This window comes from Odontomachus brunneus, unplaced genomic scaffold (genome assembly GCF_010583005.1).
Source record: "Odontomachus brunneus isolate Ranch 3 - 2012 unplaced genomic scaffold, Obru_v1 Obru_scaffold_427, whole genome shotgun sequence".
In the NCBI taxonomy this organism is placed as follows: Eukaryota; Metazoa; Arthropoda; class Insecta; order Hymenoptera; family Formicidae; genus Odontomachus; species Odontomachus brunneus.
The window spans coordinates 5,581-20,413 of NW_022639877.1; the positions used below are offsets into that span (position 1 = coordinate 5,581).

Sequence of the window (14,833 nt, forward strand, 5' to 3'; positions counted from 1 at the left end):
CCCGCCGTATTCTCCAGACGTTGCTCCCTCTGACTATCATTTGTTTCGATCAATGGCACACGGCCTGGCTAACCAGCATTTCGGTCTTATGAAGTAAAAAATTGGATCGATTCGTGGATCGTCTCAGAAGATGACCATTTTTTTCGACGCGGGATTTGTACGCTGCGCGAAAGATAGGAGAAAGTAGTGGCCAGCGATGAACAATACTTTGAATCATAAATGTATAACCAGTTTTTTCAATAAAAGCCTCGAATTTCGGAAAAAAAACGGCGGAGGCAAAGTTGTACACCTAATATGTATATGTATATATATGTATATATATTTTTTCCCCCTTAAGCTTGGCGTTGTTGATCATTTTCGGTTTCTACGAAAAAAATACAGAAAATATAAATATAAAACGATCCCTAAGCGTTCGTGAAACCCTTAAAAAGTTAAACCCTCCTTTTTGATTTTGATAAAATCGAACGAATTGAGATAATGCCAAGATTTGTAACAGATTATAATTAGAACAATGCTATTAGAAGATGACACGATTGCGACACATAAGCCGTTTAAATATCGCAGGCAGACAGTAATTGTAAAAATAAATATTATTTTGTAGCTTGTCTTTTGTTATTAACTAGCTGACAAGATTATATCGCTATCCTTAACAATAATGAACCTGCTGTTTATTGAGAAAATAAATTCCGCAGGATAATAAAGATTATCGTTACATAATCAGATAATGATACCCGCAAAATGTTTTATTATGTGCAACCTTAATTTTATGATCTATTTTCTCACAAAATAGGTAACAATTTTTTGGTATCATAGGTATCAAAGACTGATAATCCTCAAATTATAAAATTTTATAGAAACAAGAAAATTTTAAAATTTGAAGTTACTTAATCATAATTATAATATTTCAATATTATATAGATGGTGTTCTTATCTACTGATCTTAATAAAAAAAAAGGGTAGAAGAATTCAGGAAGGAGTAAAGAGGAGCAGTGGAAGCTTTGATAAATTTGAAATTTTTATTTAACTATAGGATAAAAATTAAGGATAGTTATATTTTTGTAATTAGAATTTATATCTAAAATTTTTTAAGGTTCAATTATAATTAATTTATAACAATTTGAATGAACAATTATCACTTCCAATAATTTATTAATCGATTATTATTGTTTATCACATTTATTATTGTTCATTATATTTGTTTAAATTAATTATAATCGAACTTCAAAAAATTTTGAATGTTAACTTTAATGACTATCCTTAATCAAAATATAACTATCCTTAATCAAAATATAACTATCTTCAATCTTTATCTTAAAGCTAAATAAAAATTTTTAATTTATCAAAGCTCCCACCCCCAGTCTCTCTAAACTCCTTCCTAAGTTCTTTTACTCTTTCCTCTATTAAAATCACTAGCTAAGAACACCGTCTATATAATACTGGCGTTGAATAAGTTAAATATTATAATTATATAACATTAAATTTTAAAATTTTCTTGCTTCTATAAAATTTTACTTTTCTACAATAACGCTGTTAAGAAAATAATAATAAAAGTAGACTTAAAATGAGATATATACACGGAAAAAAGAGATATGGTTTACCTAACAAAAAATATTTAGTTGTAAGCAAATAGTTACATTATTTTACATATCTTTATACGATAGTTATGTATATGGTTGATTTGACTTACTTACTTTGGTGTGTCAACTACATCAATGAAGTTGCGCGTGATCTGGTTGTGGCAACCAGAAATTAGTAAGGGGATCATTTTGTATAGATAAGCTAAATATCGATATAGTTGCATTAATCAATGCTATATTGCAAAGCAGCGATGTTAGAAAACAAAAGCAATTCACTACGCGCACAGCTAGAGATGTATACATGTGATAACTGGTTCTGAGTGTATAAATATACATTTGTAGTTGCCGCGTAATGAACCGCGTTTGTATTAACCATATATTATTACTGCTGCAACATAAGTAACTCAGCCATTGCTCTTTGGTTACACCAACCACATAAATAGTTGTTCTATATTTTACTATTGAATCTGGTTGGCACCACCAGGTTCCTGTATGGATCAACCATATTGTTTTTTCTGTGTATGTATATGTGATTTATTTTTTGAAATAATATGCTGATTGTGTTGAGAAATATTACTCAATGTAAATAAAATATTATACAACATGAGTTTATCTATCAACGAACAACGAAGTTACGTTTGACGCGTAGACATAAAATATATAGCATATACACAGTACGTATATAAGCTATTTATAATCCAAGTAATTCTATATTAGCTCGTGCATTAACCCGTAAAATATTAAGGACTTACAAAGTTCGTCATTGTCGATGATTTGTTTGACAAAAAAGATGAATGGTTTTATAAACGTGAAATCACATAATTATCTAAAAAGTGATAGAAAGTAATTAAAACCAATGGCAAACAACGATTGAACGCAACATGTACATTCGATTTCAATACATTTTAAATACTTTTATGAAAAATATGAAACAGTCAATGTCCAATGGGAGAATTTGCTTTTAAATAATTCTCAGAAAATAAGTTCACTCATTGAACATCAATTGCAATCCAAATTGTATTAAAAGTGTTCAAACTACATTGAAGCCGAGTATAAACTTGTTGCAGAACAGTTTAAACATGTCTTTTTCAATACACTTTAGAACGCAACTGACGTTCAATGCGAGAATTTCTTTTTGAATAATTTTCATAAGATAAAGTCATCAGACGTCGAAGTGATTAGTAATGCGTTTTGAAATACGTCAAAAAAGAGCTTATATGTATACGCATTTGCATTTTCTTGCAAATTAGTATACATATATATACAGACAAGCATAATAACTTTAATACATAATACTACAATCGTAATTAGAATTATTCAACTACTCTCATTATGTCGACGTATTCATATATCGTAATTGTTAGTTATTTAAAGGAACAGTACACGGAAAAAAGAGATGTGGTGCACCTAACAAAAAATATTTAGTTATAAGCAAATAGCTGCATCATTCTACATATCTTTGTACGATAGTTATGTGTATGGTTGATTTGACTTACTTTGGTATGTCAATTACATGTCAATGAAGTTGCACGTGATCTGGTTGTGGCAACCAGAAATTAGTAAGGGGATTACTTTGCATAGACAAGCTAAATATCGATATAGTTGCATTAATCAATGCTATATTGCAAAGCAGAGATATTAGAAAACAAAAGCAATTCACTACGCACACAGCTAGAGATGTATACATATGAAAACTGGTTCTGAGTGTATAAATTTACATTTGTAGTTGCCGCGTAATGAGCCACGTTTGTATTAACCATGTATTATCACTGCTGCAATATAAATAACTCAGCCATTGCTCTTTGGTTACAGTAACCACATAAATAGTTGTTCCGTATTTTACTATTGAATCTGGTTGGCACAACCAGATTTCTGTATGGATCAACCATATTGTTTTTTCCGTGTAATAATATGTTATCTGTTATTCAGACAAAATAACAAAACATAAAAATGTATAAAGAAATAGTATTTGATATATTTTTGCCGATTGAATAGTCGTGAAGTATGAATGTAGTCATATTACATGTGGTTAGAAAATTCTAGTTACTATCGTGATAGTAGATGTTAAGAGTGTTATATCAGTCTATGTACTTACCTCAACAAGAAACGTATACATTCCCCGTCATATATGCTGTCATTCAAAAGCTACATGATTTTCAGTTTTATACATATATGTATAAAGTCGAAACTATTATAACTAAAGTCATTATAACACTGCCATTGTAGAGTTACATAATTTTTTATTTTATGTATATGTTTATAAGACTGAAAACTCTCAGTGTGAATTGTCAGTGTAGAGAATAGCATGGCATACATGATACTAACTATACAAAGACAGGGAAAAGAAGCGAATCAGCACGATTGATAAAACGAAGGCGCTTGGCATTGTACGCTTGTCTTATATAACATATTTTACGTAACATCAGCCAAATTTCGAAGATTGTTTTTGTCACTACGCTTTCCACGTTCTATTGCGGCGTTGTGAAAGATATGTGACAGTCGCGAATCAAAACAAAAACACACGAGAATCTTGACACGTTTTGCACATGCGAATATGTAACATATAATATATATAATACATGAATGTAACAGGTTGACGTAGTTTTAACAGTTACATTAGTTATGGAGATTTTTAATCGCACATATACATATGTAAACAATTGGGAATCACAGCCACTGCGCATTAAGACTATTAAATCAGCTTCAGTATATAGGCCAGTTTTAATTCCTTAACATTTAGTAATAATTTAAAAAATTATAATCGTAGGAAATCTAAAATTTCCTACGATTTTTAGTACATTGCATATAGAACTGAAAATCGTATATAGATTATAACATTAAAGCATATATGACTTCTATGCGCTTTAGGTTGAAATGTGCATGCGATTGAAAATCATAATAAGTTTAACCCTAGGTATACACACTGGGGTCTGTGATACCCCAGGCAAAGTTTGAAACTCTAGTATTAGTAGAGAGAATAAGTAAGGAGGATACGACCGCCGTGTAAAAAAAAATTTGAAGTCTCTTCTGTAGATAGCAACTGTCGGAGCAGTCAATTGTCTGTCGATTTTGTGGTAATTCACACGTAAAGTAAGCTCAGAGTCTCCCAGACCCCAGTGTGTACTTCGTGCAACTTTTTTTGCAAGTATATTTTGTAATTAATTTTATTCGAGTTCATAGGGTAAATATATATTCTAAAAAATATTAGATTAAATAAATAATGTAAAAAAAGAACTAAAATTTTATTATTGGAAGACAGAAACACAGACTAAATGATACTGCTTTGTTGGGTGAATGTTATTTGCCGCTTTTAAATTATTTACGTTTTTCTTCTTCTGTTTCTATTACATGCATTACAAGTTATTGAGTTTGTATTTTTTAATAAAAATCCTAACTCTTATACCTGTCTGCAAAACTGCCAGAAAATAGAAATATGAAAAATCGTCAATCTTGGAGCTTTGTGATTTTCATGATTCCAATTTAAGCGAAGATTTTTTTCTTTATATCTTGAAATATGCCCTTTCAAAATCTGAAAACTTTTTTCGATTATCTCTATTACCAAAAAAGATTTACATTTTTCAAGCTATTAAAATTCATTTCAATATATTACGGTAAAACGTTTCCTTTGTATTTATGAGTATTTCTAATGTTTCAACACGTCTTTATTATGTGATGCTTATTATAATTTATCCTAATTCCTAATAAATCTTAATTCTTAATAAATATATGTGTTTATCAGTCTATTAACAATCGGGAAAAAAACTCAAAATACGGTGATTTTTACTAGAGTTATAATAAAAAAAAAGTAGCTGAAGTCCTTGAGAACCCAGTGTAGCATCTACGCGAAAAATAAGTGTGTATACCTAGGGTTAAAACAAGTTTTAAAACAATTACGATATTCAATCTTGTGCATATACATATATATATATATATATATATATATATATATATATATATATATATATATATATATATATATATATACACATACACACACAAGATTGAAAATGGAATAGTTATAATTATTAGGGTTCTTATGGTTTTCAACTGTGCGCATACGTACATGCAGGAAGTTGACAATTATAGTTTCTATCTATCAAGGGCCCATTGTTCCAATCTCTTGATAAGTTGCCTAATAGTTAAATCATATGTTTGTCTTTATCTTATTTGAAGAAAAATCGAAGGCAGACATAATTTAACTGTCACCAAGAACTGTTACCAAGAACTTGAAACAATCGACCCTAAGACTATTAAACCATCTTCTATACATATGTATATAAACGAGAATTAGTTTAATAACATATGTTTCAACTCGAGATACAAATACAATGCAATACAATCAACTGATTAAAATAAATGCAAAAGCAGAATTTAAAAAATATGTTTTACAAATATGTTTTGTTCGCGTAGCGATATTCGCATCATATAACCTAGAATAAAATTTCGAAGATACAGGATTAAAACAGCCGCCATGAAATCCTCCCTGTGACTTTACCGGGGTGTTTCCCAGATTTCATAAACGAATTAACATTTGGAGACAAAGAATTCAAAGTAAGATATGTGACGTGATATGCGCGATTATTAATTTTTTTTACGTGCTTCTCACAAGCACTGTGCGACGTCAAAAACCAATGACGCTGGAGGTTAATTTAGAGGCACGATGGACGTAAATAAACGAATTATCTCTCCACGATGTGTATCAGTATCGACAACTTAGAATAAATAAATCTCCTAAAAGAACACATAAGAAACTGTTGGACGTGTTGACCTTAAAACCTGCATTCACCACCATCTGTAAGGACCTGTCTCTTATCGACGCACTCGGAAGGGGGAAGTTGTGGATGATGGCGCGAAACTAGACAAAGTATAACTGAAAAACTTAAAAAATCATCGCGATGTGTCGAAAAAGCTTTAGAACTGCTGGTGAAAAGTTTGATATAATGTCAGATTTATCAATGGAATGTCAGAAGAACCAATGAAAATAGATATATCAAGCAAACTCAAGGAACAACTCCCGCATCCCCCTCTTCGGCTCCTTATTTGTTCCGAATATATTTCACATTTGTCATAGACTTACTTTCTGTCGAAAAGGCATCCGTTCCTGCCAGCGCAGCCACCGCCGATAATGCGATGAGCAGCAACACATCACGAGAATCTCGCCCCATAACAACCCTCTTCCTACTCACAGCCGTCCTTCGTGCCTTCGTTCCACTACTGTGTCACAGTACACCACCACCACCCAGCGTAGTGACACCACCACCGTTGCCAACCTCTCGACGCTTTCTGCCACGAGTTTTTTTCTGTCTCTCTTCCTTTTTCCTTCCCTATTTCTATCTCCTATTCCTTTCGTGGTGGTTATCGATCAACAATAACAATAACAACAATGTGCGCTGTTATAGAACGAGATAATCACTTATACAGCTTTAAAAGCCACCATGTGGTTCAGCTTGTACTTCACATCGGTGAATCGAGTAGTTCGCTGCTTCCCTTTCGTTTGCATTAATATTTTCTCTCGGTCTTGTCTTGGTTTGTTCTTTTCTTACTTGAAATTGTATGCGATCAAAAGTACACTCCGTAAGTAGTGCGACTGACCGGCTCGCTCCGTGTGCAGATCCACAGTGAGTCTTACACGATATAACCGTCTTTCTCTCTCTTGCTTGTCTCTCTTTCGAGGCAATTCAACCAGTTTCTCTCACTCTTTAATATCTGTTGTCTTCCTCTACCATATTCAATTGCTCAGCTAAAACAGCAAACTTCTCTCTCGCACTCCCGGGCGAGACTGCACCGACGACCAGTGACTGACGCACTACATCGCGCCACCTGCGCGCGCATGTTTGTTTCTCTCGCTCTATCTTACAAGCCGGTGCGAGAACGTGCTTTCTTCATCCTGACGTAGTTAAAATATGTACACGCTTTAAAGTTATATTCACGCGCATCGTATCGATGAATCTCTAAACATATACGTACATGCAATACGGTTGTGCGTAACATGACGCAGCTTAATCCTAATTCAATTTTAGTTCTAACTTGGACACTATTTTAATCTTGAAATTAATCTAACCTATACTCTTACTCCTTAAAAAAAAAAATCGAAAGTATGACGGTCAGCTCAAGAAACATCAACTTAAAAAAGAAAGAAAAATTTTTAATAAGCGAATGTCGCTCATTTTTCAACAATATATTTACATCTTATCCGAAAAATCAATCATTTAACCATAAATGGAAGATTTATAGATAAGAAAAATGAAGAAAAATGTTTATACAAAAGATTTTTGTGTGTGTCACTGAGATCATTAATATAAACATGATTATAATATTTAAATCCATACCCACTTTAGATGAATAAACAAGTGAAAATTTCATTACTAATGTTCTAATGTTCTTATTACTAAGTTGAAAGTTCAACTATTAATGTTACTAAGTGTAATACAACTTTAATAATAAATATAATATGACTTTAATAATAAGTGTAACATGGCTTTATAAATTCTTAAATTCTAAATGACAAATACAACAAAAATGCCAAAAATAAAATAAAAATATTAAATTTTAAAATATATACTTCAGAATATGTATCAGATCATTGATTTTGTGCATACATGAATTTGAATGTTCAAATTGACATCAAATACTTTATATTTTATTTAAACGATTACAAAAATCTTATACATGTATTTTTACCAACTTCCAATTACATTTTCACTTCTATGTTTTCTATATTAAATTGATTGCTTCAAATTTTAAGAATTTAACATCATATTTGTTCATTAATGACTGCATAGACTCCTATAAATATTATTCTAGATAAACAACTTTCTCTGGATATTGATTAAATATAGGGGAACATTCACAGGTGAACGTTCAATCTTATATTTAACATTGCTTTAGGCTTTTAAGATGTTATATAGTCTATATATAAAACAATTTTTATATCGTAAGATGAAATTAAAACAAGCTTAAACATGAAATTAAGCTAACATGAAATTAAATATTTCCTATGGTGGATTTTCAATCTATTCCTCTTTATAGCACAAAAAAATAACTATCATTCATATATGTAGTTTCAGATTTCTTTATAAGAGAAATATACTTTGATACTGACATAGACAGCTTATAAAATATAATCGTGTTTTACTTCTTAAAAAAGCTCCACAGAGTTTTGTGGAGATATAAATAAAGAAGCATATGCTCAAAACTAAACAATTATTTGTATTAAACATAAAAATCTTAAAATTAAAATGCGATTTTCAATATTTCCTTTTCTTAAATATAAAGAAATATTAAATCTTATAAATATAAGTATAAAAAGTTCTGAAAATTTTTTGTATAAAAACGGATGTAAATTGAGATTATCCGTAAATCCGTATAGATTTTGATTTTTTATTCAAAGATATCTTTCGACAAATAATTTTATGAATAAATACTTTTAAGTATATAGGCCTCTTTATTTTCAAAGAACTTCTAAACTAGTCATTAAAATCAATAGGTTAAAGTAAAAAAAAGTATACTTGTTTCACTAATGTAAAAGTTCTTCGAAAACGAGCAGACTTTATATTTTACAATACTTTTAACCATTTAATCGTCGAAGAGAGTAACAATTTTATATATACAAAAATTGCCAGATATCACTACCCTGATTTTCATATTTTATACGCAAAGTTTTATAAGATTTTTTCCATGTCTCGCCATTTCATATTTATACGATTGTTACTTAATGTTTAAGAATAATTTTTGTGATAGAATTATATTTTAATATATTCTCCAGGACTATTAGCATCAGGCTTGCTGTCTTATATGGCACTTTTCTTATATATTCTTATGATCCTTCAGCATTCAAATAGTTAATTTCGGTTTTAAACATTTTCTGTACTTTCTCAGGTCACTCGTTTCACAACGGCTTAAACACGTTTTTTTTTTTTTTAGGAGCGCATAAAATCATGGTTGCAAGCCATTGCTCATTGCTTGCTCACTGATTTATTGTGATAAGAATTGAAATGACAATACACTATACGAAAGTAAATTTAATTAAGATAAAATAACAATATGTTAATACATCCGAGATCTGTACAATCTAATCAATACATTAGAATTGCCACTGTGATATTTAAAGAATTAGAAAATCTTCGTTTTTATTTTTCTTCAAATACACGAGACGTCCGATGTTACAAATGGTTCGTAATCATGATCATATCATGCGTTTTTAACTTTATTAGAAAACCTCTTCAAATAATTGTACGAACAAGTATAACGAATATACATTAGTAAGTGTAAAATTAGTGTAAAATTTCTTCTATCATAAGTGCATATGCTCTTTAATCTCACTGTAGGTGTATACAAATCTATATATGTGCGAATTGGGCATCGTTCCCAAAAATTTGTTTTCTAATTATTCGTGGGATTTCTATTTTAGTTGTTTACTTCTACTTCTTGACGTCAATATCTTGTATGTATGTATGTATGTATGTATGTATGTATGTATGTGTATATATATATATATATATATATATATATATATATATATATTTATAAGAATATATGTAAGAATATATGATACATATTTGTTTTTCTATAAAAATTTTTGTATGTTATTGTACGAATTTATTTTCAAAATATATAAAATAATATGATTTATAGAGAAGATAAATAAAATAAATGTTACTTGAATTATGGCGAATTTAATTAGATAATTAGTGAGCATCAGTGACCGTTAACCCTTACAAGTTTGTGATCGATATTTTAATTACTTACCTTACCTGAGGTTTAAAATCTGTATTGTTTTACACTGAACATTCAATGGTTGATTTTTTCCAATAATTATAATAATCAATAATTATAATAATAAGTATAATAAAGTTTCTTATTTTACACATTTGTTATGTATTTAAGTATGTTATGTAAACTCATAATAGACATTAGAGTCATCATCTTTAAAAAGTTTTGCCCTATAAAGGATTAAGCCAATATTCAAATATGTTCTTATATTTAAGATCATTTTATGTTTATCTTTAGATACTGCACAGACCGTTTTACAATGCAATTTTACAGACTACGGAACGTTTAACAATGAACCTAAAACAATCTTAGGTATTAGCCTTAGTACTTTCTTATATTAGTGCGCACTAGTATATCCAGTCAAATTCGCTATTAGTGATTTAATTAGGCTATTTTAACTTTTATTATGTTTTATTATTATTAGGTTTTATAGCTTTTTTATGTAAGCAGATTTATTTTATTATTGTTAAATAATACCAAAAGATACTCATATCATTATTTATTTCAGGATTTTAATACAGATATCAGGTATCTGTATTAATAAAAATTTCAGGAAAGTTATTTTTAAAAAGTAATTCGTTACCGCGCCTTACACGTTATTTATTAAAAAAAAGTAACTGTCGTTATCATTATTTGTTACTCTTAAAAAAAAACTCATTACTTTTATCATTACTTAAAAAGTGACGAATCGTTACAATTTCCTTACCTTTTCGACGAAATTTTAAAATCTTTTTAAGATTTACTTCTACCTATTCTATACACGTATTCGATATATGTAAATAGTGCAAATCAAAGTATGTTATTTTTACACATATAGACATCTAAAAATAACATATTTGGTGAAGTTTTTTCTTTATGTTTTTTTCGCTTTTTAAAGCACATCATTTAATACGTTAAACACATTAAATTATAAATGATTTAAAACAGTAATAAATATGTAAGAATTTCAGCTAAAATAACTTATTTTGATTTACAGTGAAGTAACAATAAAAATAACGATTATGTTCGTTGTCGTTACTTATTAATAATAAGTTGTAATAATATACTAATAAACACAAAAATAATATCATTACCAAATTGTCACTAAAGAAAGTAACTTGTAATAATAACACATTATTTTTAAACTCTATTATTTATCTCACCTATATCATTCAATATCAAGAAAAGAATGCAAAACAATTAACAATTCTATTACTCACTTTGTATACAAAGCTGTACTTATGATGTAAATTCGAATTTTACTCGTTATTTATATCAGTAGAGGAATTCCACATTAAAATATTAAATCCATTGGAAGCCAAAATACAATTCTTCTGTGGATGGACACTAATAGACACAGTAGGATATTTAGTTGGCTTAAGTCCTGAAAGTTTTGCAACCACTTTCTGGGACACAAGATCCCAAATCCATAACTTGCCATCTGCTGAACCAGAAAAAATGCTTGTATCTTGACAATCTACGCTTGATTCTAAACATAGATCTTTTCCATTATGTCCTGTAAATTCACTAAGTAATTCTCCAGTATCTTTATCAATTAATCTAATCACTTCATCCGCACAACTAACAACTAAACATTGGCCATCCCTGGTAAAACTTGCACATGTGACTGCATCTAAAAAACATTTTGATCAATAAAATTGCTAATTTTACTTGTCATTATTTCAAACTTCTCTTACTTACCTCCCATAAAATCCGCACAAAGTTCTCCAATGCGTATATCATAAGTACGTACTTTACCATCAAAAGAAGCAGATAAAATCTCATGATCTGAAACTCTTACACTTGAAATGGAATCTTTGGCATCACTCAATATTTGTACAGCTTCTTGTACTTTAGAACGTGCATCCCAACACATAATACTGTTATCACGAGATCCAGAAATTATCATCGATGATTCTTCATTAAATCTGTAATTACAATAAAAACTATGAAATTTAACTTAACTAAAACTAAGTAAAATATATGAACTAATACATAGTAAGAACTGTTACAAATTTACACAAAATCTAGTATGTAATATATAAATGAAATAAATATTCAACAAAAATTGTTTATCATAAATAACAAAATATATTGATACATTAATATATTAATACTATGCTGACCATAGTTTACAGTTCAACTAAACATACTTATTACCCAAATAGCAGATTCACAACAAAATGATGTCAAAACTGGTCATAATAGGTCAATTGACATCAAGTGACTAAATAATGACATCTTTAAGACATCTCTGAGACATCTTAATGACGTTTCTGTATTTTGTGACATCTTAATGACGTATTATTGATGTCTAGAAACGTCATTAAAACATCATTAAGTCATACTAAAATGTCGTCATTGATTTGTGACATTAGACTGTCATTTTGACACCATTTTCACAACATTTTTGGTCATACTTTGGTCATGAACTGATCAGAGTTGGACGTCATTTTGACGTGAGTCCGCTATCTGGGTAAATTATCTGGATAAAAAATCTGTTTTACAATTAATACGTGTTGAAAGAAAAGTTGGAACATTTTTATTTCAATGAATTTCAAAAACTATTTGATATCTAATAAGAAAATTCATCTTTTTAAAATCATTAAAAAACTAAGGTAATTGTTTAGAATAACTACCTCACTTCCGATTTTGATGAAAATAGGCTTATTCAACACGTCTTTACTAAAAATAAAAGAATCTAGCCGAAAAAAATGTCGCTCTGCCTCGCAAAGCGAGATATTTAGCGTTAAAGTTAGTTACATTCAAGGTTAAGAAATCTGTTATTTAAATGTAATGCGAATTAGGCTTTTTTCTGCTTTAATCAAAAGCATAAACTCTGTTATAAAGCAGAGAATAGTTCATAGTGTATATGAAAATAGTGTATGCTTTCCTCTGCTTTAATAATATACACTATCTTATAAAAGAATAATTATCCAGTTTAGCGGCCCCACCTCCGATTTCGATGAAAGTAGGCTCAATCGACGCGTTTTCGCATGCCAAAGAACTTTTTCCTCTGACAAAATCGTCGCTCTCTACTGCGAAGCGAGATATTAATTGTTAAAGATGCTAGGTATGATAGGTTAAGAAACCCGTCATTGAACGTAGTCTGTTAGTTAGAGTTGCACTTACTGTATTAGTGTAACGCAGTGTGCAGCAACTTCATAAAAATACTTAAGTTAAGAATATTTTTAATATATTTGACATTTGTAACACACGGGAAAGATATCAAACGACGAGCGGGGGGCTGCGCCTTCGCACCCCACTAAAAACTAACCTAACTCAACCTATCGTCACATTGGTCATCGGTTATTGTTTATTAAAAAGTGTCCAACCTTTTTTTTCAACTTTTTAATAAACAATGACTGCGGCCATCACCCCGCCGCGGTGTGGGGGGTCTGGGAGGCGAACCCCCAGTTACACAGCTAAAGATAGACGGTATGACAGATTTTTTAACCTAACGCGCCCTTAACTTTATCTATTAATATCTCGCTTCGCAGTAGAGCGACAATTTTGTCAAATAAAAAAGTTGTTTCTTTAACAAAAACGCGTCGATTGAGCCTACTTTCATCGAAATCGAAGATGAGGCCGCTAAACTGGATAAGTACCATTTTATGTATACCTCTCTCTTATTTAGTATAATATATCCAACAAATTATGATTATAAAATTTCAAATTTACTATAGAGAAGTAATGAAAAATCTACCTCACTGTTGTGACTGCACCAGCATGTCCTCTGAAACGGCGCACAGGTGTACCTGTTGCTACGTCCCAAAGAATTACAGACTTATCCAATCCACAGGATACAATTTGACTGCTGTCACAAGAAGCACAGGCATCCATAACCTCATCACCATGCCCACTGTACGTTTTTAATGTAGTGGATCTGTATGGATTCCATAACTTCAGCTTTCTATCTGATCCACACGTTATACAATAAAAACCGTCGACTAAAATATAAAAATTTGCATTAATAAATCATAAAAATACAATGTAAAAAAAAATGTCATCGTTATTCACCGCTAAATCGTACAGATCTAACAGCGCCTTGTTTGCAGTCAATTTCTTTCACAAAATTGTACTTAATTTCCATCTTTTAAACTAGAATTAGATAGGATAAATCATGGACATAAGAATACATGGCGGAACAAAAAGTGCGATTATCTCTCTCTATATATATATTTTACCAGAGAGAAGCCTAAAAGGACGTCTACATTGGAAGTAAATAGCAAGAAGTAGGAAGTAGGGATGGGCGATGTTTAGAAAACATCGATGTTCGCTCATTGAGGATAGTATTACATGTAAAGAGTTGTGCACCGATTGACTGTCGGAGAATTTCTAGAGACCCTAACATTTTCTCCACATGTAATACTATCCTCAATGAGCGAACATCGATGTTTTCTAAACATCGCCCATTTCTAGTAGGAAATAAGAGTAAGAAATTAACCAACAACAGTCGAATGTAAGAAGAATAATCAACTATGATTGGTCAATTTCTTATTCTT

General features: G+C 30.4%; 2 protein-coding genes across 4 annotated transcripts in view; both read right to left on the minus strand.

Moving 5' to 3' along the window:
* LOC116853671 overlaps nt 1–7,627 on the minus strand; it is a 12,471-nt gene extending 4,844 nt beyond the window's left edge. The window contains exons 1-2 of one of the 2 annotated variants that reach the window (XR_004380022.1): nt 6,655–7,627; nt 3,356–6,455 (exon numbers count right to left, since the gene is read on the minus strand). The gene's annotated coding sequence lies outside the window, so the exon portion shown is untranslated. Of the gene's footprint in view, nt 1–3,355; nt 6,456–6,654 lie in introns of those variants that run through there. The other variant, XM_032834830.1, reaches the window with a different exon arrangement.
* A 1,824-nt stretch (nt 7,628–9,451) lies between these two features.
* Nucleotides 9,452–14,566, minus strand: LOC116853672 (WD repeat domain-containing protein 83). 2 transcript variants are annotated; one of them, XM_032834832.1, is made up of 4 exons: nt 14,362–14,532; nt 14,035–14,278; nt 12,030–12,256; nt 9,452–11,961 (listed from the first exon to the last, which is right to left on the minus strand). In XM_032834832.1, the coding sequence occupies exons 2-4, from the start codon at nt 14,169–14,171 to the stop codon at nt 11,588–11,590; spliced, it is 738 nt and encodes a 245-aa protein (XP_032690723.1). In that variant the 5' UTR covers nt 14,172–14,278; nt 14,362–14,532; the 3' UTR covers nt 9,452–11,587. The 2 variants fall into 2 exon arrangements, with proteins under 2 accessions (XP_032690723.1, XP_032690722.1); XM_032834831.1 differs by having other exon boundaries at nt 10,375–11,961; nt 14,349–14,566.
* Nucleotides 14,567–14,833: the final 267 nt, after the last annotated feature.